The sequence below is a fragment of the Notechis scutatus genome, chromosome 1 (assembly GCF_049901735.1).
Source record: "Notechis scutatus isolate UNSWTSFEM ecotype Mainland chromosome 1, rNotScu1.2, whole genome shotgun sequence".
Taxonomy (NCBI): Eukaryota; Metazoa; Chordata; class Lepidosauria; order Squamata; family Elapidae; genus Notechis; species Notechis scutatus.
In genome coordinates this window covers 3,116,216-3,141,655 of record NC_142009.1, presented here as the reverse complement: position 1 = coordinate 3,141,655, position 25,440 = coordinate 3,116,216, and the positions used below count along the sequence as shown (strand labels likewise).

The 25,440-nt window shown below is 45.5% G+C and overlaps 1 protein-coding gene across 1 annotated transcript in view; it reads right to left on the bottom strand.

The window, feature by feature from the left end:
- Positions 1–25,440, bottom strand: part of SSH2 (slingshot protein phosphatase 2) — an 89,373-nt gene that overhangs the window by 45,888 nt on the left and 18,045 nt on the right. Inside the window, 2 exon segments of the mRNA XM_087955741.1 lie at positions 6,193–6,257; positions 10,272–10,375. Of these exon segments, the coding sequence (XP_087811867.1) occupies positions 6,193–6,257; positions 10,272–10,375 (169 nt within the window).

Sequence of the window (25,440 nt, the reverse complement as noted above, 5' to 3'; positions counted from 1 at the left end):
TTGGGGAGGATTGAAATCAGGGGCTTCTTTTGATGCTGGGAGTTGGAGTCCAACTTCTGCAACCAATCTGAGTCACCATACTCCAAAAGAAAAAAAAAATGATGTTGAGACTTTGGAAAAAGTGCAGAGAAGAGGCAACTGAGATGATCAAAGCCCTGGATACTAAAACATAGGAAGAACGGTTGCAGGAACTGGGTATGGCCGGTCTAGAAAAAAGAAGGACTAGGGGGGGACATAGCAGCCTTCCAGTATTTGAGGGGCTGCCCCCAAAGAAGAGGGAGTCAAGCGATTTTTCCAAAGCCCCTGAAGACAGGACAAGAAGCAATGATTGGAAACTAACCAAGGAGAGAAGCAACCTGGAATTAAGGAGAAACTTCCTAAGAGTGAGGACAATGAACCAGTGGAACAGCTGGCCACTAGAAGTTGTGGGGGCTTCCATCACTGGAGGCCTTTAAGAAGGTAACAGATAACAGATAATCAGGGACCTTATAGGTCATCTAGTCCGACCCCCGCCCAAGCGGTAGACCCCCACACCATTTCTAAAAAAATGGCAGTCCAATCTCTTCTCGACAAACATTTGTTTGAACTGGCATAGGGTTTCCTGCTTTAGCAGGGGGTGGACTAGTGGACCTCCAAGGTTCCTTCCAACTCACTTGTTCTGCTATCCTTCCTTCCTCCCTCCCTCCCTTCCTTCCTCCCTCCCTTCCTTCCCTTCCCTTCCCTTCCCTCTCAATCTCTGGAGGCTTTTAAGAAGAGATTGGACAATCATTTGTCTGAAATGATGTAGGGTCTCTCCTGCTGGAGGAATTGGACTAGAAGACCTCCAGGGTCCCTTCCAGCTCTGTTCTATTCTAAATGCTCTTACTCTTGCAAGGCCCTTTTCAAAGTTGATTTTTCTGAGTAATTCTTCCTCCTTATTGTACCCTAGGACTATTATTAAACGTTATACCTGATGATTCTTGACGGTTGTATCTTTTCTTTTATGTGCACTGAGAGCATTTGCACCAAAGACAAATTCCTTGGGTGTCCAATCACACTTGGCCAATAAAGAATTTTCTATCCTATTCTATATTCTATTCTAATTTCTATTCTACTCTACTCTATCTACTCTATTCCCTATTCTATTCTTATTCCATTCCTTATTCTATTCTATTTGATTCTCTACTCTTCTATTTCTCTTCTCTTCCATTCCATTCCATTCCATTCCATTCCATTCCATTCTATTCTATTCTACTCTACTCTACTCTACTCTACTCTACTCTATTCTTCTATTCTATTCTATTCTATTCTATTCTATTCTATTCTATTCTATTCTATTCTATTCTATTCTATTCTATTCTATTCTATTCTATTCTCTACGATTCTATTTCTCTTCTATTTCTCTTCTCTTCCATTCCATTCCATTCCATTCCATTCCATTCTATTCTATTCTATTCTACTCTACTCTACTCTATTCTTCTATTCTATTCTATTCTATTCTATTCTATTCTATTCTATTCTATTCTATTCTATTCTATTCTCTACGATTCTATTTCTCTTCTATTTCTCTTCTCTTCTATTCCATTCTTCTCTTCTCTTCTAGCTTAGTCTATTCTATTTTATTCTTCTCTTCTATTTCTTTTCTATTTCTATTTTTATCCTATTATTCCTGTCTCCTAATCACCCTTTGCCCTCCCTTGGCTCCTGGACCTGGATGGGGGAGGGAGGGAGGGAGGGAGGGAGGGAGGGAGGGAGAGAGAGAGAGAGAGAGAGAGAGAGAGAGGAGAGAGGAGAGAGAGAGACATACACACCTCTCGTTCAAAGTCTACCAGCCGTCAGCCTCCCCAGCTTCTGGAGCCAAGGAAAATTGTAAACAGAGCCACCTGACCAGTGGTTGCAATCTGCAAAGTGCTGTTTGTTTGTTATTAAACTGTCTGTTGGGGCCAATTTATTTATTTATTTTTAGATTCCAGGACAAGGAATCGTAGAATCATAGAACCAAATCCTGAATCCCGCTGCAAGGAATGGAGAATATCCATATCTTTCTTTTTTTTAAAAAAATAAAGTTTATTTAAGTTTCATATATTTAAAACATTTAAGAAGAATATCCATATCTATGCAATTTCCCACCCACCCACCCCTCTCTGTCTCTCTCTGCTAGAAAGACGGAGAAGCAAAACACCTCATCGGATAATGCAAAGCCGCCGAATGTTTCGGGAAATGTCCCACGTTTCTAGGAAGTCTTGAGTTGAAGTCACTTTGGGCATCGTTAAGAGCTAGATCATGTGAGGATCATTTGCGTTCTGGGATTTTATTTTATTTTTAATATTTCAATATTTTTTTCGGAATGAAATTAGCAGCAAGCACCAATCGTATTGCTTTGAATAGCTCCTCAAATATTGAAATATCGAATATGATTAATATAAAGATTGACGTATTGCAAGGCTGCTAGCTTGTTGTCCCTAGTTCTTCTCTTAGTGAAACCAGACATTCCCAGTTCCTGCAACCAGTTCGTCGTATGTTTTAAGCCTCCAGTTTCCCTCAATCCTCCTGGTTGCTCTTCTCTGCCCTTTTTCTAGAGTCTCAACGTCTTTTTTGTATCATGGCAACCAAAACTGGATGCAGGACTCAAGGTGTGGTCTCACTAATGCAGTATAAAGTGCTATTATTATTACCACTCCCAGTATGTCTGAAGAGAGCTAAGCTGGGGAGAAGCCTGGATTGTTGCTCTCATTCCTTTCGGTTGTCTGAACTGAGTCCACCGGAAACAGAGCTCTCTCTTTTAACAGAATAACAGAGTTGGAAGGGACCTTGGAGGTCTTCTAGTCCAACCTTCTGCTCAGGCAGGAAACCCTACACCATTTCAGACAAACGGCTGTCCAGTCTCTTCTTTAAAACTTCCAGTGATGGAGTGCCCACAACTTCTGGTGGCAAGTAGTTCCCCTGGTTAATTGTCCTCACTTTCAGGAAATTTCTCCTAAATTCCAGGTTGCTTCTCTCCTTGATTAGTTTTTTTTCCTTCCTTCCTTCCTTCCTTCCTTCCTTCCTTCCTTCCTTCCTTCCTTCCTTCCTTCCTTCCTGCTTCCTTATCATTTTCCCTTTCTCTCCTTCCTTCCCTTTCTCTCATCCTTCCCTCCTTTGTCTCCTTTCCTCTTTCCTCCCCATCATTTCCCTTTTCTCTTTGTTTTTTCTTTCCTTCCTTTTATCTCCTTCCCTATCATTTCCCCCTTTCTCTCCTTCCTTCCTTCCTTCCTTCCTTCCTTCCTTCCTTCCTTCCTTCCTTTTTTCTCTTCTCCTATCATTTTCCCTTTCCTTCCTTCTCTCTCCTTCTCTCCTGTGTCTCCTGCCATCCTTCCTTCTCATCATTTTCCCTTTCTCCCAGCTCAGAGAGCACCAAGGACCCAACTATCTTCCTTCCTTCCTTCCTTCCCTTCCTTCCTTCCTTCCTTCCTTCCTTCCTTCCTTCCTGCTTCCTTATCATTTTCCATTTCTCTCCTTCCTTCCCTTTCTCTCATCCTTCCCTTCTTTGTCTCCTTTCCTCTTTCCTCCCCATCATTTCCCTTTTCTCTTTGTTTTTTCTTTCCTTCCTTTTATCTCCTTCCCTATCATTTCCCCCTTTCTCTCCTTCCTTTCCTTCCTTCCTTCCTTCCTTCCTTCCTTCCTTCCTTCCTTTCCTTCCTCTCTCCCTCTCCTCCTATCATTTTCCCTTTCCTTCCTTCTCTCTCCTTCCCTCCTGTGTCTCCTGCCGTCCTTCCTTCTCATCATTTTCCCTTTCTCCCAGCTCAGAGAGCACCAAGGACCCAACTATCTTCCTTCCTTCCTTCCTTCCTTCCTTCCTTCCTTCCTTCCTTCCTTCCTTCCTTCCTTCCTGCTTCCCTATCATTTTCCCTTTCTCTCCTTCCTTCCCTTTCTCTCATCCTTCCCTCCTTTGTCTCCTTTCCTCTTTCCTCCCCATCATTTCCCTTTTCTCTTTGTTTTTCTTTCCTTCCTTTTATCTCCTTCCCTATCATTTCCCCCTTTCTCCTTCCTTCCTTCCTTCCTTCCTTCCTTCCTGCTTCCTTATCATTTTCCCTTTCTCTCCTTCCTTCCCTTTCTCTCATCCTTCCTCCTTTGTCTCCTTTCCTCTTTCCTCCCCATCATTTCCCTTTTCTCTTGTTTTTTCTTTCCTTCCTTTTATCTCCTTCCCTATCATTTCCCCTTTCTCTCCTTCCTTCCTTCCCTTCTCTTCCCTTCCTTCCTCCCTCCCTTCCTTCCTTCCTTCCTTCCTTCCTTCCTTCCTTCCCCCTTCCTTCCTTCCCTTCCTTCCTTCCCTCCCTCCCTCCCTCCCTCCCTCCCTTCCTTCCTTCCTCCCTCCCTCCCTCCCTCCCTCCCTCCCTCCCTCCCTCCCTCCCTCCCTGAATCCTAGTGCTGGAGGGGACCTAAAAGGCTTTCTAATCCAGCCCCTTCCTCAAGCCAGAGACCCTATAGCACCATTTCAGAAAAATAGTTCTGCAATCTTTTCTTAAAAACCCCCCGTTTTAAAAAAAATCCATGTTTTAAATATATGAAACTTAAATAAACTTTATTTTTAAAATTGAAAAAAAAAATAAAAATAAAAATAAAAAAATCCTTAGAAACTCCTCTAGGAGGAGAAGGGAGCGTCCCATCGTGTCCCGGCCACCCCCCAAGCGAGCAACCCCAAGTGGCCGCCGCCTGACCTCCTCGGCCGGCTAAATTTAGTGCTGGACAAAGGGGAGGCATTGTCTTGCGGCCTGGCACCCCTGGCCCTGCTCAGGGAAGGCGGGGTTCAACCCACATCGCCCCTGAAGGACGACGCACAAAGGAGCCACTGTGGCAGCTGAACAATGACCGGTCAGCCGGTGGGGAGCTGACCGCCGGGGCCGGCTGGAGACATCAGCCAGTCTGGAAAGACCCAGCATGTCCTCCTTGCTCAGTGTTGGGGGCAAGAAGATTCAAACCCTTTCCCAGGTCCTGCGCAACCCCCCCAATTTAAGTGGGGCAAGTCACACCTTGGCGTAAAAGGCATCGTCCAGAAAGAACCACCTGTCAACTCATTCCAGGTGGGGGAGAAGGTCTACCTCCACCAAATTTTCACCAAGACAAAAAATTCCTTGGGTGTCCTATCACCCTTGGCTAATAAAGAATTTTATTTTATTTTATTTCATTTTATTTCATTTTCTAATTTCTATTCTATTCTATTTTTTTATGTACACTGAGAGCATTTGCACCAAAGACAAATTCCTTGTGTGTCCAATCACACTTGGCCAATAAAGAATTTTATTTTATTTTATTTTATTTTCTATTCTATTCTATTCTTCTTCCTTCTTTCTTTCTCTTCTCTTCTCTAGTCTCTATTCTCTATTCTATTCTATATTCTATATTCTATTCTATTCTCATTCCTTCTTTCTCTATTCTATTCTCTATTCTATTCTATTCTTCTTCCTTATCTTCTCTTCTCTAGTCTTCTCTAGTCTAGTCTAGTCTATTCTATTCTATTCTATTCTATTCTATTCTATTCTCATTCCTTCTTTCTCTATTCTCTATTCTATTCTATTCTCATTCCTTCTTTCTCTATTATATTCTATATTCTATTCTATTCTTCTTCCTTTTTCTCTTCTCTTCTCTTCTCTTCTCTAGTCTAGTCTCTATTCTATTCTATTCTATTCTATTCTATTCTATTCTATTCTATTCTCATTCCTTCTTTCTCTATTCTATTCTATTCTCATTCCTTCTTTCTCTATTATATTCTATATTCTATATTCTATTCTATTCTTCTTCCTCTTCTCTTCTCTTCTCTTCTCTTCTATTCTATTCTATTCTCATTCCTTCTTTATTCTCTATTCTCTATTCTATTCAAATACTTGAAGTTAAGGCTCCCTAGTAAGGAGTTGGGGCCAAAGTTCATGGGACCCTTCCCCATAGTAAAGGTCATCAGCCCAGTCACGGTGCAAATGAAGTTGCCCCGACTGCTAGGGAAAATATACACCCAGTATTCCATAGTAGCCTCTTAAAACCGGTGGTGGGATCGACCCTGAGGCCACCACCTCGTGAGTCATGGTCATGATATGTGCACTGAAGATAGTGCTTGATTTCGTTGTACGAAGTGCAAAGACAATAAGTAAAGTAAAAGTAGATATGAATGAAAACATGAAAAAGAGGTTTGGGGGAACTGGAGTGGAGGGGACGCAGAAGGGTTGTTTGAAAGAGACCTACCAGCCGGATATAATCCTCAGGTCGAAGTAGCATAAACATGGCTTGGAGGTGTTGTTGGAGGTCTCCTGCAACAGAGAGAAAAAGAATCAGAAAGGAACATTTTTTCCCTCTTCCAGCCACTACTCAGTTCCTCCTCCAAACCTCATCCTCTTATTCTGGGGGCTTACAGGCCAAGCACATTTTTACTACCGGTTCTGTGGGCGTGGCTAGGTGGGCGTGGCTAGGTGGGCGTGGCTAGGTGGGCATGGCTAGGTGGGCGGGTTCATGTGACTGGGTGGGCATGTCCTTTTTTTGCCACCCGCCCGTTTTTTTTTTTGTGCCTCCTGGGCCTCAGGGAAGCCTCCCGGGGGAAGCAGTAAGACAGTGAGGGGGATCATGGAACAGCTGATCGTCAGAACAGCTGATCGTTGGGAGGGAAAAAAAAGAAACAGCTTAAGGAGCGACTGGACGGGAGAGAATGCAGTCAGCCATGTCGTGCATGCGCGCGATGTTGCGCATATGCAATACGGACTGACTAGGCAGGGTGGGGGGGCGAGCGGAGAGGGCCGGGGCCAGCCAGGGCCACGATTTGCCGGTTCTCCAAACTGCGCGGAATCGTAACAACCGGTTCTACTGAACCGTTCCAAACCGGTAGAATCCCACCCGCTCCCGAGCACCCTGAATCTTGGGTATTTCCCCTAACAAGGCCAAAGAGGTAAGGAGGCAGGAATCCAACAGGCTTCGGAGCGTTCTTAGCCAAACCACTTCAACGGGCATGCTCACAAGCCACGATGCTTGGGTCGATTTCACGGTTTATCGTGCGGCCTGAGTGGGTTTGGTTTGAGGGGCCCTTCAAAGCAGGGGTCTCGGTGCAGAAATGAGTAGATTGACATTAGCAATTAGAGAGGAAGAAGAAAAGGAATATTATAAAATATGGGGTTTGTTTTATCAATGGCTAGATGGAAAAAATGCAATAAAGCATACTATAACATAAATACAAGATAATATCAAATATAATACAATGAAATGACACGTTATAATTGCATATTAGGGACGTTGTGATTTGCTCAAAAAGGATGATGAGAATTTGTAATTAAAGTCTTATGATGATTAAATAATAATATAATACGATATGAATAGTTGATCTATATAACATGAATTTCAATTTAACTTAAGAAGGAAAAACTGTTGATATTGTGCACATGTACCAACTGACACACTGTACAACCGAAAGAAGGTTTTAATTTGTTGTTTTATGTTTGGGTTTGTTTAAGTTTGTTGTTAAAAATAAAAAAATATTCAAAAAAAAAGGAAGAGAAAAGTAAAGTTCTACACTTAGGCAAGAAAAACCCAAAGGACACCTATAATAGACTGGGTGGAACCAGGCTCAATAGCAGGAACTGGGAGGGGGATCTCGGAGTCTTAGTGGACAACCAGCTAAATAGGAGCCAATGTTGTGCAGCCGCCGCCAAAAAAGCCAATGCAATCCTAAGTTGCATTAACAGAGGGATACAATCGAGATCAAGGGAGGTACTAATACCGCTCTATAAAGCCTCAGTAAGGCCACACCTAGAGTCCTGCATCCAGTTTTGGTCACCACACTATAAAAAAAAAGATGTTGAGACTCTAGAAAAAGTGCAGAGAAGAGCAACCAGGATGATGAGGGGACTGGAGATTAAAACATAAGAACAGTTGCAGGAACTGGGCCTGGCTAGTCTAGGGAAGAGAAGGACATGGGGAGACAGGGGAGCAGCCTTCCGATATTTGAGGGGCTGCCCCAGAGAGGAGGTGGAGGTCAAGGACCTGAAGGCATAACAAGGAAAAAATAGATGGAAAGTGAACAAGGAGAGATTCAACCTGGAAATAAGGAGAAACTTTCTGACAGGGAGAACAATCAACCCATGAAACAGAAGTTGCCCTCGGAAGTTGTGGGAGCTTCATCCCTGGAGGCTTCCAAGAAGAGATTGGACTGCCCTCTGTCAGAAATGGTGTAGGGTCTCTCACTTGGGCAGGGGGTTGGACTAGATGACCTACAAAGACCCCTTCCAACTGTTATCTGTCTCTGAATTCCAGGACTGTGGTACTGGTACCAAGGAACCGAGCTATGGAAGCCCAGCAAAGCTGCATCTGCTCATATACGGGATATAGGTAGAGTAGGAAATCATCCCTCTCCCACCCCACCCCACCCTGCCCAGTCCACGGAAAAAAAACCTGTCGTTCTGGAAACCGGTCCATGGTGAGAAAAAAGGTTGGGGACCGATGCACGGACAACACTTCCTTTTCTCTTTATACTTCGTTTAGGGAAAACCTTAATTTCTAGCAATGGATCACAGTTGGCTGAAAGATGGGCAGCTATTCATAATAATATGATATATATCATATCATCATAAATAAAGTATAATAAAAAATAAAGAAGGGGGAGGGAGAGGAAATGGGAATAAAATAGAATAGAATAATAATAGAATAGAATATAGAATAGAATAAGAATAGAATAGAATAGAATAGAATAATAATAGAATAGAATATAGAATAGAATAAGAATAGAATAGAATAGAATAGAATATAGAATACAATAAGAATACAATAAGAATAGAATAGAATAGAAAATGAAATAGAATAGAATAGAATAAATAGAATAGAATAGAATAGAATAGAATAGAATAGAATAGAATAAAGAATAAAATAGAATTCTTTTATTGGCCAAGTGTGATTGGACACACAAGGAATTTGTCTTAGTGCAAATGCTCTCAGTGCACATAAAAGAAAAGAGACATTTGTTAAGAATCAAGAATCATAACGTACAGCACTTAATGATAGTCATAGGGTACAATCAGCAATCAAATCATAAGGAGATAAGAGAAGAGAGAGGATATAAGAGGAGGACATCAGGAAGAAAAGGTATGGCAAGAAAGAGAAGAAAGAAAAAGGAGAAAGAGATAGAAGAACAAATAATACAAGATGGAAAAGGAAGGAAGGAAGGAAGGAAGGAAGGAAGGAAGGAAGGAAGGAAGGAAGGAAGGAAGGAAGGAAGGAAGGAAGGAAGGAAGGAAGGAAGGAAGGAAGGAAGATGGGAATGAGAGGGAGGGGAGGGTGGAAGGAAGGAAGGAAGGAAGGAAGGAAGGAAGGAAGGAAGGAAGGAACAGAATAGAAAGAAGGAAGGAAGGATAAAGAATAGGGGACCTTGGAGGTCATCTAGTCCAACCCTCCACCCAAGCAGGAGACCCTACACCATTTCTGACCAATGCCAGTCCAATCTCTTCTTGAAGACCTCAAGTGATGAAGGAAGGAAGGAAGGAGATGGGAATGAGAGGGAGGGAGGGAGGGAGGGAGGGAGGAAGGAAGGAAGGAAGGAAGGAAGGAAGGAAGGAAGAAAGAAGGAGATGGGAATGAGAGGGAGGGAGGGTGGAAGGAAGGAAGGAAGGAAGGAAGGAAGGAAGGAAGGAAGGAAGGAAAGAAGGAAGGAAGGAAGGAAGGAAGGAAAGAAGGAAGGATAACAGAATAGAAGGGACCTTGGAGGTCATCTAGTCCAACCCTCCACCCAAGCAGGAGACCCTACACCATTTCTGACCAATGGCAGTCCAATCTCTTATTGAAGACCTCAAGTGATGAAGGAAGGAAGGAAGGAAGGAAGGAAGGCAGGCAGGCAGGCAGGCAGGCAGGCAGGCAGGCAGGCAGGAAGGAAGGAAGGAAGGAAGGAAGGAAGGAAGGAAGGAAGGGAAGGGAATTATATCAGATCTCCAGCCAAATGTGCCATGTTCCGTTCCTTGCGTTACTTATGAATTAAATTTATACGCCGCCCATCTGACCGCCAAGCAATACTTGATGAGGCTCAGCATCTCCTTGGGCCGGACGCCGGAGCTTCTGGGGGGGTAACCCCACACCCTGCTCGCCCCTTTCCTCTCCTCAGCCCCACCCTAACCCTAACCCCATCGGGTGCACATCCTGTTTGCAAGTAACCAACCCTTGGAGGAAAAGGCCAGGACGCCCAGGCCACGTTCTCCAGGCATCGCATGCTGGGGGCCAAACAATCCAGCACGGGCAAAATCCAGGGGCAGGATCCGTGGGAAGGGAAGGGAGGGGAGGGGAGGAGACCCTCTTACCTGCATGCTTGTTCCGCCGGTGACTGACCCTGGGGGTGGAGGACCCATTTCCACGGGGCAGGAAGAGGGCAGCGCCTTTGACCGTGAGAAAGCTTTCACTGATGCTGCAAGAGAAAGAGCAAAAGGAAGTGAGAAGGGCAGAAGAAGCGGGAGGGGGAGGGCAGCAGGAACAGGGGGAGGGAGGGCGCCACGCTGGATGGCAAGATTGGGGGGAGGGGAGGACACCCAAGGACCCGTCCGCCCCTCCCTTCTGCCCCCCCCCAAAGGGGGAGGACGCAGCCAAACTTTTTGCTTTGGGCGAAAGGGAAGGAAAACGGTGCAAAAATCAGCAGGATTGCAAAAGTAATGGAGTTTGAAGGCACCCGGGAGGTCATCTAGCCCAACCCCCCTGCTATCACAGGATACCTATACTATTCCTGCATAGAAGGAGGGTGGAGAAGGGAGGGAGGGAGGGAGGATGGGGGAGGATATGGGAATGAGAGGGAGGGAGGGAGAACAGGAAAGGAGATGGCAAAGAGAGGAAAAGGGGGAGGGAGGAAGGAAGGAAGGAAGGAAGGAAAAAGGAGTGAAGATGGGAATGAGAGAAAGGAAGGAAGGAAGGAAAGAAGGAAGGAAGAATGGGGAAGGGAGGAGATGGGAAGGGGGAACAGGAAAGGTGATGGGAAAGAGGGAGGAGAGTGAGGAAAGGAGGAAGGAGGAATAGAGGAGGAGATGGGAATGCGAATGAGAGAGGGGAGGAAGAGAGGAAGAAAGGAGGAATAGGGAAGAAGATGGGAATGAGAGGAAGGAAGGGAAAGAAAGAAGAATGGGGGAGATGGGAATGAGAGGAAGGAAGGGAGGGATGGGAGGGACATGGGAAAGAGATGAAGAGAGAGGGGGAGGGAGGGAGGGAGGGAGGGAGGGAGGGAGGGAGGGAAGGAAGGAAGGAAGGAAGGAAGGAAGGAAGGAAGGAAGGAAGGAAGGAAGGTTGGTTGCAGCATGGATCACTCTTGCCTTGACTGATAACCTGCTGGGTGCACCTCCCTTCAAGAGGTCTATACATCAATCTCAGAGACCTTAAGGTCTTCTAGCCTCACCCCCAGTCCAAGCCAAGGCAATGCTCCTCCGGCTGCCTGGTTTACTCAAGGACCTTTCTGCTCCGTCCCCCATCATCCCCAGCTCATACAGCAGGGTCCTGGATTAACTAGGCAACATTAATCCATGGGATCCTTGTCTGATTTGCAGGCAATTGCCAATGTCAGAAGGGGAATCGGCAAATCTTTTCAGGGAGGTTGATGATAAAACGGGCTCAAAGCAAATTAAAAATAAACATCAAATCAAATCAGCCCTTTGCCCTAAGATTTTGCAGCCTGTCTTGTACAGAGACCAACATTTTGTGGGTTCAGGAGGGTTTTTGTTCGATTTTTAACATTTCCTTCACACTTTCTTATGTTCGGGTATTGTGAGGATTTTTGCAATTTGGGAAAAAAAAAAAAAAACGAAAAACATTTCTCACGCAAGCAACACGCCAAGCTAATTTTTTGCCCGTCTTCTGAAAATAATTTCTCCAAAACAGAACAGCCACAAAACAACACAAGATTTCTCAAATGCACACATTTTTAAACAAAACAAGTCTGCATCTGTCCGGAAATTCATCACTTCTGTACTACATCTGCGGTTAAAGTGTCTGATTTTTCTTCTGAAAAAAGCACAGCGGCTTCTTTTGAGAAAAGACAAAAAAAATTATGTTTGTTTTTTTTAAAAAAATGCGTCTTTCGGAACAGGGCAAACCACAAACCACAATCTGTGAACCAAACCTGCCCCTTGCTTTTACGAATAAAAACCCGTTGACTATATAGTATATATATATTTTATTTCCTTCGCAGGCTAAATGAAGTGGGCAAATCCTTTTTGGTCTCTTTATGCAAGAATGAAGGGATGGGAGATTAAATTGAAGGACTCCAAAGGGTATATAAATTTTTATTATACCCAATACCGAGTTTCCCTGAAAATAAGACCGGGTCTCATATTAATTTTTGCTCCAAAAGTCACATTAGGGCTTATTTTCAAGGAAATATGGTTCTAAATGCTGACAATCTTAACTGGGTCTTATTTTCGGGGAAACAGGGTAGTTTTTATTTTTATTTTTTTTAAAAAGAGCCTGAAAATCTTCTTCGTTTGATCTCTCCATCTCTCATGATTAATCTTTCTCTCTTATCACAAGCTGATTTTGGATTTCAGATAGTCCTCGATTTATGACCGCAATGGCGCCCGAAATTTCTGTTGCTAAGCGAGACAATTGCAAAGTGAGTTTCGTCCCGTTTTATGACCTCTCTTGACACAGTTCTTCACTGAATCACTGCAGTTGTTAAAACAGGTAGTCCTCGACTTACGACTAGAATGGAGCCCAACATCTCTGTTGCGAAGCGAGATGGTTGTTAAGCGAATGTTACCCCATTTTATGACCCTTCTTGCCACCGTTAAGTGAATCACTGCCGTTGATAAGTGAGCCACCCAGTTGTTAAGTGAATCTGGCTTCCCCCATTGACTTTGTTGGTCTGAAGCTCGCAAAAGGGGACACTGCGAATCTCATAAATGTGAGTCAGTTTCCGACGTCTGAATTTTGATCACATGACCGCTACAACAGTCGTAAGTGTGAAAAACAGTCCTAAGTCCCTTTTTTCAGTGCTGTTGTAACTTTGAACGGTCACTAAATGAACTTTTTCACACTTACGACCATTGCAGAATCACAGTCAATGATCAAAATTCAGACACTTGGCAACCGACTCATATTTACGACAGTTGCCATGTCCTGGGGTCACATGATCCTCTTTTGCGACCTTTTGACAAGCAAAGTCAACAGGGAAGCCAGATTTGCTTAGCGATGTGTTACTCACTTAACAATGGCAGTGATTCACTTAACAACAGTGGCAAGAACAGTCTTAAAATGGGGCAAAGCTCACTTTAAAAAAAATCTCTCACTTTAAATGGAATAAATGTGAAAAAAAGGAAATTATGACAAGTTTATTAACTATATTTAAGGAATTAATAGAACATAATTGAAATGAATTATGAGGATTGTTGTAATGAGATTAATATCAGTTATTAGGATGAATTGAATAGATTATTTTTTGGGGGAAATTATAAATATTTTTATGTAATTGAAGGGGAAAGTACCATGTGGAATCTGACCTAAAAGGTATATATGTGTTATGTAGTTGCTAGGAGATTATTATTATTAATTTTTTAGACAATAATTAAAAGTTAAATGATTATTGGGTTCTAAAGGGGAGTTAATTAAAGGATATATAAGCTATAGGGGTGGCACACTCAAATTAGTGATTATGGGGGGAAATTTTTTTTTTAAATGTTTGAATTGAATTAGAATTTGTAAAACGATGAAATAAGAAGATGCGATGAAATTGCAAACCTGACAGATAAAAGTATAAAAGTACAATGAATATGAAGGTACAAGAGTTCTTTAAAATTTAAGTTGGAGGAAAGTACTGCATTTGAAAAATAATAATAATAGAAAGTGTGTAAAATATCGGTAACATATGAAATTAAATGTGAAAGAAGAGTATGTAATCATCATAGTCATGTTTATATGGAAATGTGAAAACCTGGAATCATGCTGTTCACTAAAAAGAGATGTTTTTAAAATGTGGAAAACTGAAATGAAATTTTATATTAAAAAAAATCTCTCACTTAATGACACAAGTTTCAGGCTACATTGAGGTCGTAAGTGGAGGATTTACCTGTATGCAAAACTACACGCCGCACTTAATTCCTGAGATTTAAAAATAACTCATTTCCTCCAACAACAGATGACTTAAAGAACGAGAAATGCAGATTTAGAGAAATGCAAAATTCAACCCAACTGAGTTTAACTGCTTTTAAAAGTTTCAAACCGGGAGTTTTAAAAGTTTAAAGTTCTGGAGTTTAAAACCAGAAACTTTTCTTTTGGGTTTAATTGGAAAATAGACCTGGGGAGGGGTGGGGGTAAATGTGGAACTTTGATTTTATATGTGTCTATGGCAGCAAGATTATTTTATGCCTGAAGATGGAAGGACACTTCAAACCCCACAATGGCTGCAAGAGTTTGAGTTTGCAGAGAAGGCTAAATGACTGCTTTGATCAAAGGAAAAAAAAATATTTTTATTACTACTTGGAAGTAGTAATAGTAGTAGTTTCTGGACTTTGTGCTCAAAATGAAACTTTGATGTTGGGTTCCACCCATCGGATAGATTTCTTGATGTAGAAATGGCTAGTTTATATTATTATGGAAAAAAACAAGAAGTTATGGTTTAATGCTATTATCTAATTCTATGGCACCAAAGGGAGTCAAATTGCTTCCGTAACAACTTGCTTCTGGAAGTTGTGAATGCTCCAACACTGGGAGTTTTTAAAAAAGATGTTGGATAACTATTTGTCTGAAGTGGTGTAGGGTTTCCTCTAAGGTCCCTTCCAAGTGCGTTATTCTATTCCAAATGTTAATGCTTTTCTCTTTCTTGTTCCCTTCCTTCTTTTCTACACTTTTCCCTTCGCTTTCCCCTCCCTTATTTTTTACTATTTTTTTTTTTGTAGTTTATATGATAAACTGATAAAAAAGGACAATTTTATAGCTTTGGGAGTTGATGGACACCTAAACATCAAAAACGTCATCCAAAAAGCACAACAAAGAAGGTTCTTCCTGAGCCAACTCAGAAAGCTCAAACTGCCCAAAAGGAGCTGCCGATCCAGTTCTACAGAGGAATGATGGAGTCTGTCATCTGCACCTCTACAACTGTCTGGTTTGGTTCTGCAACCCAACAGGACAGACACAGATGCCAGAGGATAATTAGGACTGCAGGAAAAAACAATTATTACCAACCTGCCTTCCATGGAGGACTTGCATACTGCACGAGTCAAAAAGAGGGCTGTGAAAATATCTACACACCCCTCACACATCCTGGATATAAACTGTTTCAACTCCTACGCTCAAAACGACGCTATAGAGCACTGCACGCCAGAACAACGAGACACAAGGACAGTTTTTTCCCCAAACACCATCACTCTGCTAAACAAATAATTCCCTCAACACTGTCCAACTATTGACAAAGTCTGCACTACTGTTACTATTAATCTTCTCATCACTCCTTATCGCCCGTCCCCTCCCACTTGTGACTGTATGATTGTAACTGTCGCTTGTATCCTTACGATTTATATGGACTGTTTCCTGGTATGATTTGATTGCTTACTGTACCCTATGACTATCATTAAGTGTTTTATCTGATGATTCTTGACTCTTGACGAATGTATTTTCTTTTATGCACACTGAGAGCATTTGCACCAAAGACAAATTCCTTGTGGGTCCAATCACCCTTGGCCAATAAAAAGAATTATATTCTAGTCTATGTGCACAAAATTGCAGGGAAAGGAAGTTGGGAATTAACTTTGAACATGGGTTTTTATCTCTGCAATTCCATTTTTAGCCCAACGGCTGCTTTTAAACCTCCGACAACAGCCATAAAAACCTATAATCAATAACTTAATAAGAAGACAACAAGGAGAGAGGATTGTGCACCTTTTATGACATTGGTGCATTTTCGGTGTTTAAGCATAACTGTTGACTTTCCACGTCATAAAAGCCTTGGGAGAACTTGCAATTTGAAACGCCTGCCATGCAAAGCTCCGGGCCGGCAGCCCAGAATCAAAGCTATCCTCCCACCTGTGAGCAAGTGAAAGGCTCCGCTTTCAACCCGCAGGCGGTCCTCGACTTACGACCGCGAGGTGGTATTCTCCAGAATTTCCACCGTTAAAGGCGAGGCTGCGGTTTAAAGGAGACGTGTCCAGCTGGACAAACTCTTTGGCCGCCGTTGTTTGAAGTTGTTCAGCGAATCGTGCCTCTCGAGGGCCAGCAGAAACGGCTCTGCGTGTCAGTTCCGGCATGCGCCATAATTTCGCCATCAAGGCCGGAACTACCGGTTCACTCGAACTGGTCTGTACTGGCTGAATTCTACCTCTGGGTGGACTTCAATTCCCAGAATCCTCCAGCCAACAAGAGAAGCCCTTGGTTTAAGGCACACCCATCTTAATTCTGGGAGAGGAAGTTCTCCCCTCTTAAAGCATGCTGGATGGGGGATTCTGGGAGGGAAGTCCACCCCTCTTAAAGCAGGCTGGCTGGGGGATTCTGGGAGGAAGTCCTCACCTCTTAAAGCATCCTGGCTGGGGATTCTGGGAGTGGAAGTCCTCCCTCTTAAAGCAGGCTGGCTGGGGGATTCTGGGAGTGGAAGTCCTCCCCTCTTAAAGCAGGCTGGCTGGGGGATTCTGGGAGTGGAAGTCCTCCCCTCTTAAAGCAGGCTGGCTGGGGGATTCTGGGAGTGGAAGCCCTCCCCTCTTAAAGGATCCTGGCTGGGGGATTCTGGGAGTGGAAGCCCTCCCCTCTTAAAGGATCCTGGCTGGGGGATTCTGGGAGTGGAAGCCCTCCCCTCTTAAAGTTGCCAAGAGTTGAAAGCCCTGATCCACCTGTCCAGGTGTTCTCCATTTCTCAACCTGAGACCCCTCACCTGCCATTTAATGCTCGATTCAGTGTTTTTCAGAAAGTCCTTCCAGTTTCTCCTTCCAAAGCCCACATATACCGCAATTCCAACTGCAAGATTCACTCCCTCCTCGTCCTTTGCATTTGGACAGACAGACACCATACCAACCTCCCCTAGGACACTTCTTCCCATCCTCTCTAGCTGCCCTCCCTTCTTAAAAACCTCTTTTTTTCCTTGCTCAACCCTCTCGGAGCGGCTCATTTGACCCTGGAGGACCGAGGGGAGCTGGACTACGCCACCAGGAGCTGTTTCTTAAGAATGTGGAAAAACAGACTCATCGGTGTAGAACAAGGAGGCAGGAAAACAGCCCAGGAGATGAAATCGAAATTTGAACCCAACAAGCAAAACAACCCAAAAACAGCAGGTTGGTTAAACCTCAATTAGCAAACCCGAGGCATTATTAAACACAGAGGGGATAGCTGGAAATGGACTGTCACAAGAGAAGTTAGGACATAGAATGATAGAGGTGGAAGGGGCCTTAGAGGTCTTCTAGTCCAACCCCCTGCTCCAGCAGGAGACGTTATACCATCCTGGATAAATGGCTGTCCAGTCTCTTCTGGAAAGCCTCCAGTGATGGGGGCACCCACAACTAATCTGGTGGCAAACTGTTCCACCGGTTTAATTGTCCACATTGTTAGGAAGTTTCTCCTTAGTTCTAAGTTGCTTCTGTCCTTGACTAGTTTTCATCCCTTGTTCCTTTGTCCTGCCTTTCAGGGGCTTTGGGAAATAGCTTGACTCCCTCTTCTTTGAGGGCAGCCCCTCAGATATTGAAACGCTGCTCTCCTGCCTCCCCTGGTCCTTCTCTTCCCTAGACTAGCCAGGCCCAGTTCCTGCAACTGTTCATCGTATGTTTGAGCCTCCAGTCCCCTAATCATCCTGGTTGCTCTTCTCTGCACTTTTTCCAAAGTCTTAACATTTTTTTTTGTAATGTGGAGACACAGGATTCTAGGTGTGGCCTTACTAAGGATTTATGAAGCGGTGCTAATACTTCACCTGGTTTTTCTTACTTCCAGGGTGAATCGCTCCTTGATCGGTTTCCATCTGTTGCTTCTCGTCCTGCCTTCGGGTGCTCTGGAGAATAATTTGACCCCCTCTTCTTTGGGGCAGCCCCTCAAATACGGGGAAGGCTGCTATCATGTCCCCCCTAGTCGACTACTTCTCTTCATTAGACATACCCAACTCCTGCAGCTGTTCTTCGTATGTTTTAGCCCTTAAGTTCCCTTAATCCCCATTGTTTCTCTGCACTCTTTCCCAGAGTCTCAACATTGCAGAAAATAAAGAGTTGCAAAAATAGAGTTTCGGAAGAAGAGGAACAAGGAGACCTGGCTTGTAGGTCAAGAAGTCACACCTCTATGCAAATCTCAGCCCTTCTATCCCTTTCCTCCAGAGATAAGGCTGGGTGTAAACATGCGACCGGTTTCAAAAAAACAACCCAAAACATTTAAGCATCAGAAGCGGCTCCCATACGATTGGGGTGTTTGGGCTACCCTGAACAGAGAGAAACTTGCGACGTAAAATTGCAGGGCGCTCTACAACAAGGGTCTCCAATCTTGGCAACTTTGAGAACTTGTGGACTTCTACTCCCAGAGTTCCTCAGCCAGCAAAGGACCAATAAGCTTTAAGACGGCTGGACTTCCACTCCCAGAATCCCCCAGCCAGCATGGCAACCCTTCTTTCATTTTCCCTTTCTATTTCCGGCCTTCCTATCTACCACCATCCTGGCAGAGAGCTTATCCTGGCGGTTCCTCCCTCCAAGGGAAGGCCTGAGAAAGACGCCCCTCTCCCTCCCCTCCCTCCAAAGAGGGGCGCCATGCAGATGAACCCCCTTTGCATCTAAACAAAGGTCCCCAAACTTGCCACGTTAAGCCTTGTGGACTTCAACTCCCAGGATTCTCCAGCATAGCATAGCTGGCTGGAGAATCATGGGAGTTGAAGTCCACAAGGCTTAAAGTGGCCACGTTTGGGGACCCCTGATGTAAGGGGTCCACAGAGGGGGCACGGGGCCGAGGGGGGCCAGCTCCCCCTCTTGCAGGGGTCTTCTGCAAGGCCTGTCTGGCCACCCTTGTTGGGTCAGTCTGACCAAAACATGGACTCTGGCAGAGCCGAGAATGCCTCTAGCCCCTTTTAAGATTGGTGGACTTCAACTCCCAGAATTCCTCAGCCAGCAAAACTGGCTGAAGAATTCTGGGAGTTGAAGTCCATAAGTCTTAAAAGTGGCCAAGGTTGGAGACCCCTGCTCCACAAAATTGTAGCATTAAATACAGGTAATCCTTGCCTTACAACAGTTTATTTAACAACTGGAGTTTCAACGGCGCTGAAAAACATGATTTAGGAATGTTTTTCACACTTATGACCGCTGCAGCCGAAAAACAGCTTCTATCCCAGGACAGTAGCTCTGTTGAATTCTACTGTATAGTGTGGTGTCGGGGGTGGGGGTGGGTGGGTTTCAATTCAATGTACGGAGTGTGAAGGAGGTGTGTTTGTGTTTATTTTCATGGTCATGATGTGCACCAGAGATGGTGTTTAATTTCGTTGTACGAGATGCAAGGACAATAAAGTAAAATAAAATAAAATAAAAACAAGGACAAACAGGCTGGAAAACAGCTTCTATCCCAGGCCAGGAACTCTGTTGAATTCTACTGTATAGTGCAATATGAATGCAATATCAGGGGTTTTCCATTCAATTGTATAGAATGTGAAGGAGGTGTGTTTGTGTTTATTTTCATGGTCATGATGTGCACTGAAGATGGTGTTTCATTTCGTTGTACGAGGTGCAATGACAATAAAGTAAAAATAAAATAAAAACAAGGACAAACAGGCTGGAAAACATCTTCTATCCCAGGCCAGGAACTCTGTTGAATTCTACTGTATAGTGCAATATGAATGCAATATCAGGGGTTTTCCATTCAATTGTACAGAATGTGAAGGAGGTGTGTTTGTGTTTATTTTCATGGTCATGATGTGCACCGGAGATGGTGTTTCATTTCGTTGTACGAGGTGCAATGAACAATAAAATAAAATAAAAACAAGGACAAACAGGCTGGAAAACAGCTTCTATCCCAGGCCAGGAACTCTGTTGAATTCCACCGTATGGCGCAATATGAATGCAATATCAGGGGTTTTCCATTCAATTGTATAGAATGTGAAGGAGGTGTGTTTTTGTGTTTATTTTCATGGTCATGATTGTGCACTGAAGACGGTGTTTCATTTCGTTGTACAAGGTGCAATGAACAATCAAGTAAACTAAATTGGTGGGTGGCGGGGGTAGTGCTGGCTGTAAGCCGAGGTCTACCTCCGATACGGCTTTTTTCCTTCTTCCTTTCCGGTGAGCCGAGAACAGGACGTTGTGTTTGTGTGTGTGTGTGTGTCTCTCTCTCTCTCCCTGCCAACGTCAGGAAAGGAGGCGTATTTCGTTCTGCACCATCCATGACACCCATACACACACACACACACACACACACACGCACACGGATTGTGGCTCCCGAGGGTTGTGTAAACAAGACACATCAAAGAGAAAGGGCAGGATGGGGCAAAGGTTGCCGAAGGGGAAGTGGAGAAGGAGAGGCTGCGTCAGTGCTGAGAAAGGAGGGCGGGAAGTGGGGCTTTCTGGGAAAGGAAGTCCAGCCCCACAAGTTTGGGGGAAGAGAGAGAAGTGGGGTGGCTTGACGTAAACAGAAGCAGATGACCCCCAAAAAGGGGGGGCTTTGCAGGAACAGTTTGTGTTTCCCCCTTGGATGCGAAATCTGGATGAATAATCTGCAAAAAAAAAAAAAAAGCAAGGAATCTTCTATACAGGGGGTCCTCAAGTTACGACCGCTACGGGAGTGGGGGCAGCGTTTCTGTTGCGAGTCGAGAGGCTTCGGTTGAGCGAGCCTGGCTCCTTTTCTTTAACGCCCTTCCTTGCCTCCGTTGTTAAGTGGACCGCTGCAGCTGATCAACCTTTCTGGCCTCCGTTGTTAAGTGGATCGCTGCTGTGGGTCAGGTAGCAAACAAGGTTGTTCAGTGGATCTTAGTGGACTTAGCGCGTCGCAGGAAGGAGGTCATGGGAAACACGGCGACCGTCCTAAATGGGAACCGGGTGCCGAGAGTTTTGAATTCTGATCCCGTGGCCCGGGGAGGGGCAATGGTTGTTAAGTGTGACAAATCGCTTTTTTTTCTTCCCAGCGCCGTTATTAACTTCGGTCACTAAAGGAAGTCAAGGCGTACCTGTCATGCAGGGGCTCTCTAACCTTGGCAACTTTCAGCCTGGAGAACTCCAACTCCCAGAATTCCCCAGGCTGCGTAACAAGAATCACAGCCCAGTCCTCGACTTACAACAACTTTACAACCCAACGGCACTGAAAAAAGGAACATAGGACCGTTTTTCATAGTGAACTTTGCAGCCTCCCCATTCTCACATGATGAAAATATTGCACACTGAAAACCCAGGTCTTGGGACCTGGGGCCAAAATAAAAGAGACCCCCCTCCCCGAAACCCTGTACCCCCAAAATAAAGGGGGACCCCAGCTGGAGAGGGGAGCTACTACAGGTCTTTTCCCCCCGCTGAAGATAATTCTGTCCTCAACTTTACGACTGCAATTGAGCCCAAAGTCCCTGCTACTTAAGCAAAACCTTGAGCTTTGCCTCGTTTTACGACCTCTCTCGGTGCAGTTGTTAAGCGAACCTGGCTTCTTCTTTCCGCTTCTTTCTTCTTCTGCTTTTGGCTGCACACAAGGAAAGCAGCAAAGTCTGTCTTTCTCTTCCCCAAACTCCACCAGAAATGAGTCTTTGGGACCCTGCAAAGCCTCCTGCTCCAAGAGGCTGCGCTGGCAAAGACTCATTTCTGGTGGAGTTTGGGGAGAAAGAAAGATTTCTGCAGCTTCTGCTGCTTTCCTTGCATGAAGCCAAAAGTCTCTCCCTCTCTCTCTCTCCCTGAGAACGGAGCTGGAGACGGTATCCTGCGATCCCAAATAAAGAACGATCGATCGGTAGGAAAACGGGGGGGGGGATTTTCCTGCAGACTTTTCTTTTTTTGGGGGTTCCCAAGGTCTCTGGTCCGCGGGATTTGAAAGTATGAGTTTGGTGGTCCCTGAGGTCCAAAAGGTTGTCGACTCCTGGACTAAGATGACCTCCTGGTCCCTTCCCCCACGATTCTGAATGTGAGCGAAAGAGGAGGCAGGTAGGCCCTTTTTTCGCTTGTAACCTGGACACACCCGGGTGTGTGTTGGCAGGAGTTACAGGAGGAGATCTCTCAACAACCCACAAAAGAAAATCACAACAAAAGAGGCCCCTGACGTCAAAGGCTTCGGCTGCCAACGGCTGCAGGGAAAGAAAGCCGATTTTCCAACGCCAGGTTTAAAAAAAACACACAGAAAAAGCTCAACCTTTTTTTTTGTTTTTTGAACAACGGTTGTCCATCAAAAGTAGACATTGCCTCTGGCATGGATGAATGGGGCTGGAACAGGACAAGGAGCAAACGGGTGGAAACTCATCAAGGAGCGAAGCCACCTGGAAATCAGGAGGAATTTCCTAAGTGAGGGCAATGAACCAGTGGAACTGCTGGCCACTGGAAGCTGTGGGGGCTCCATCACTGGAGGCGTTCTGAAAAGTATAGGAGGAGGGGTTGGACTAGAAGACCTCCAGGGTACCTGCTATTCTGTTAAGGATGGCAACTAGGAGAGAAGCCACCTGGAATTCAGGAGGAATTTCCTAACAGTGAGGACAATGAACCAGTGGAACAGCTGGCCACCAGAAGTCGTGAGTGCTCCGTCTCTGGAGGCTTTGAAGATGAGATTCGACAACCATTTGCCCAAGATGGTATAGGATCTCCTGCCTAAGCAGAGCGTTCGACTAGAAGATCTCCAAGGTCCCTTCCAGCTCTATTATTCTGCTATCCTTCCTTCCTTCCGTCCTTCCTTCCTTCCTTCTTCCTTTCCTTCCTTCCTTCATTCCTTCTTCCTTCCTTCCTCTTTCTTCCTTTTCCTTCCTTCCTTCCTCTTCCTTCCTTCCTTTCTTCTCCTTGCTTACTTTCCTCCTCCTCCCTCCTCCTTCCTTTCCTTCCTCCTTCTTCCTTTCTCCTTCCTTCCTTCCTTCCCTTCCTTCCTTTCCTTCCTTCCTTCCTTCCTCCTCCTCCTTTCTCCTTCCTTCTTCCTTCCCTTCCTTCCTTCCTTCCTTCCTTCCTTTCCTTCCTTCTTCATTCCTTTCCTTCCTTCCTCTTTCTTCCTTTTCCTTCCTTCCTTCCTCTTCCTTCCTTCCTTTCTTCTCCTTGCTTACTTTCCTCCTCCTCCCTTCTCCTTCCTTTCCTTCCTCCTTCTCCTTTCTCCTTCCTTCTTCCTTCCCTTCCTTCCTTTCCCTTCCTTCCTTTCCTTCCTCCTCCTCCTTTCTCCTTCCTTCTTCCTTCCTTCCTTCTTCCTTTCCCTTCCTTCCTCTTCCTTCCTTCCTCCTCCTTCTTTCTCCTTCCTTCCTTCTTCTTCCTTCCTTCCTTTCCTCCTCTTCCCTTCTCTGTCCTTCTTTCCCTTCCCTCCCTTTCTCCTCCTCCTTCCTTCCTTCCTTCCTTCCTTCCTTCCTTCCTTCCTTCCTTCCTTCCCTTCCTTCCTCTCTCCCTCCCTCCCTCTCTTCTCCATCCCTGAAGGTTTCGGACTGCTATTTGCTTGAACTGGCATAGGGTCTCCTGCTTGAGCAGTGGGTTGGACTAGAAGACCTCCAGGGACCCTCCCAGCTCTATTCTGATTGGTTGGTGCATCCCGTTGAAATGAGAGAACGAGAAAGAGAGAATGAAAGAATCCGGGGGTTGAAAGAAACTGAATTACACACACACACACAAATCCGATTTACAGGTGCTCCTCGACTTAAGGCCACAGCTGAGCCCAAAATTTCTGTGGCCGCTAAGCAAGACAGCGAAGCGAGTTTTGTCCCTTTCCCCACCCTTTCTTGCCACCGTCATTAAGCGGATCCCTGTCGTTGATCCCTTAAGTAAATCTGGCTGTCGGGGGAATCGGGCTTCCCGTTTGCTTCCAGACCAGAAGGTCGTAAAAAGGGGCGGTGTGACGGACACCGCAACAACCGTCGTAACTACCAACCAGTGGCCGAGCGTCCGACTTTCGATCACGTGACCACGGGGGGGAAAGGCTGCAACAACGGTCGTAAGTGTGAAAAACGGTCCTTCCTAAGCTGCCCCCCCCCCGCCTTTTTTTCAGGGCTGTTCCGACTCCGAACGGCCACTAAACGAACCGTGGTAAGTCGAGGTCTACCTGTGGCTGGCACGCTTGCAGGAGTTGCCACCTCCGCCACCGGTTCCCATTCCCATCATGGGCAGAGCCAAGCGGGGGGAACTTGCCGAAACAGGTGAGGTGAGGTGGGAGGGGCGGGGTAGGAGGGGGGTGTTGAGTAGCGTGGGCTGCTTTGCTCCACCTGGGGCCTTGTTAGCTTCTCCGTCTCCTTCCGGGTGGCTGACAATCGCAGTAACGCAACAAACACAACCGCAGAAGAAGGACCGAGTTGGAAGGGACCCTGAGGTCTTCTAGTCCAACCCCTTGCTCAAGCAGGAGACCCCCCCCCACAAGACCATTTCAGACTTCTCTGCCAATTTGGATAGGGAAAAACAGATGACAAGATCATCAGAGTTGGAAGGGAACAATTTTCTTACACAACGTGGTCCTAACAAGTTGCAAACGGTAACACAACCCAGCGGGAACAGGCGCAAACAGGCAGAGAAGAGGGGGGGGAGGAAAAGAAGTGGGGGGCTGCTTTGGGATCCAGGCTGAGAAGGGGGGAGAAAAAGGTACCCCAAAAGATGGGGAGGAAGGAGCCGAGACCGTACGGTGCAGCCAAGGGACTTTAGGCCTAGAGACGAAGGCTGGAAACCCGGCGACGGCGAGTTCTAGTCCCACTTGAAGTACGGAAGCCGGCTGGGTGACTTGGACCCGATCCCCAGGCGGCTGGGAGTTGTAGCCACGAAAGCCAGTGGGGTGACTTTGGGCCAAACCACGGGGAGATGGTGAGTTCTGGTCAGACTTTAGGCATGGAAACTTGGCTGGGTGGCTCTGGGACAATCACCCAGGCGGCTGGGAGTTCTAGTCCCATTTGGGGGCAGGAAAGCTCAAGCTGGGGGACTTTGGGTGCCTCTCTCTCAGCCTAAACCCACTTCACAGGGTTGTTGTTGTGGGGAATAGAGGAGGAAGCGGTACTGTGTGTGTGTGTGTGTGTGCGCGTGCCACCTTGAGTTATTTATAAAAATAATTTTAAAAATTGGGGGAAGGAAAGGAAGGAAACAACCGAAGGGAGGGAAGTAGGGAGGAAAGGAAGAAGAAGGGACGGAGGAAGATGGGAAGGAAGGGAGGGAGGGAGAAAGGAGGGAAGTGGGAGAAAGGAGGGAGGGAAGAAAGAAAGGAAGGAGGAAGATGGGAAGGAAAGAAAGAGGAGAGGGAAGGAGGGAGAAAGAAAGAAGGGGGATGGATGGACAGAGGGACAAATGGGAAGGAATGAATGAAGGGGGATGAAAGATGTAAGAAGAGAGGAAGGAGGGAGGGAGGGAGGGAGGGAGGGAGGGAGGGAGGGGAGGGAAGGAAGGAAGGAAGGAAGGAAGGAAGGAAGGAAGGAAGGAAGGAAGGAAGGAAGGAAGGAAGGAAGGA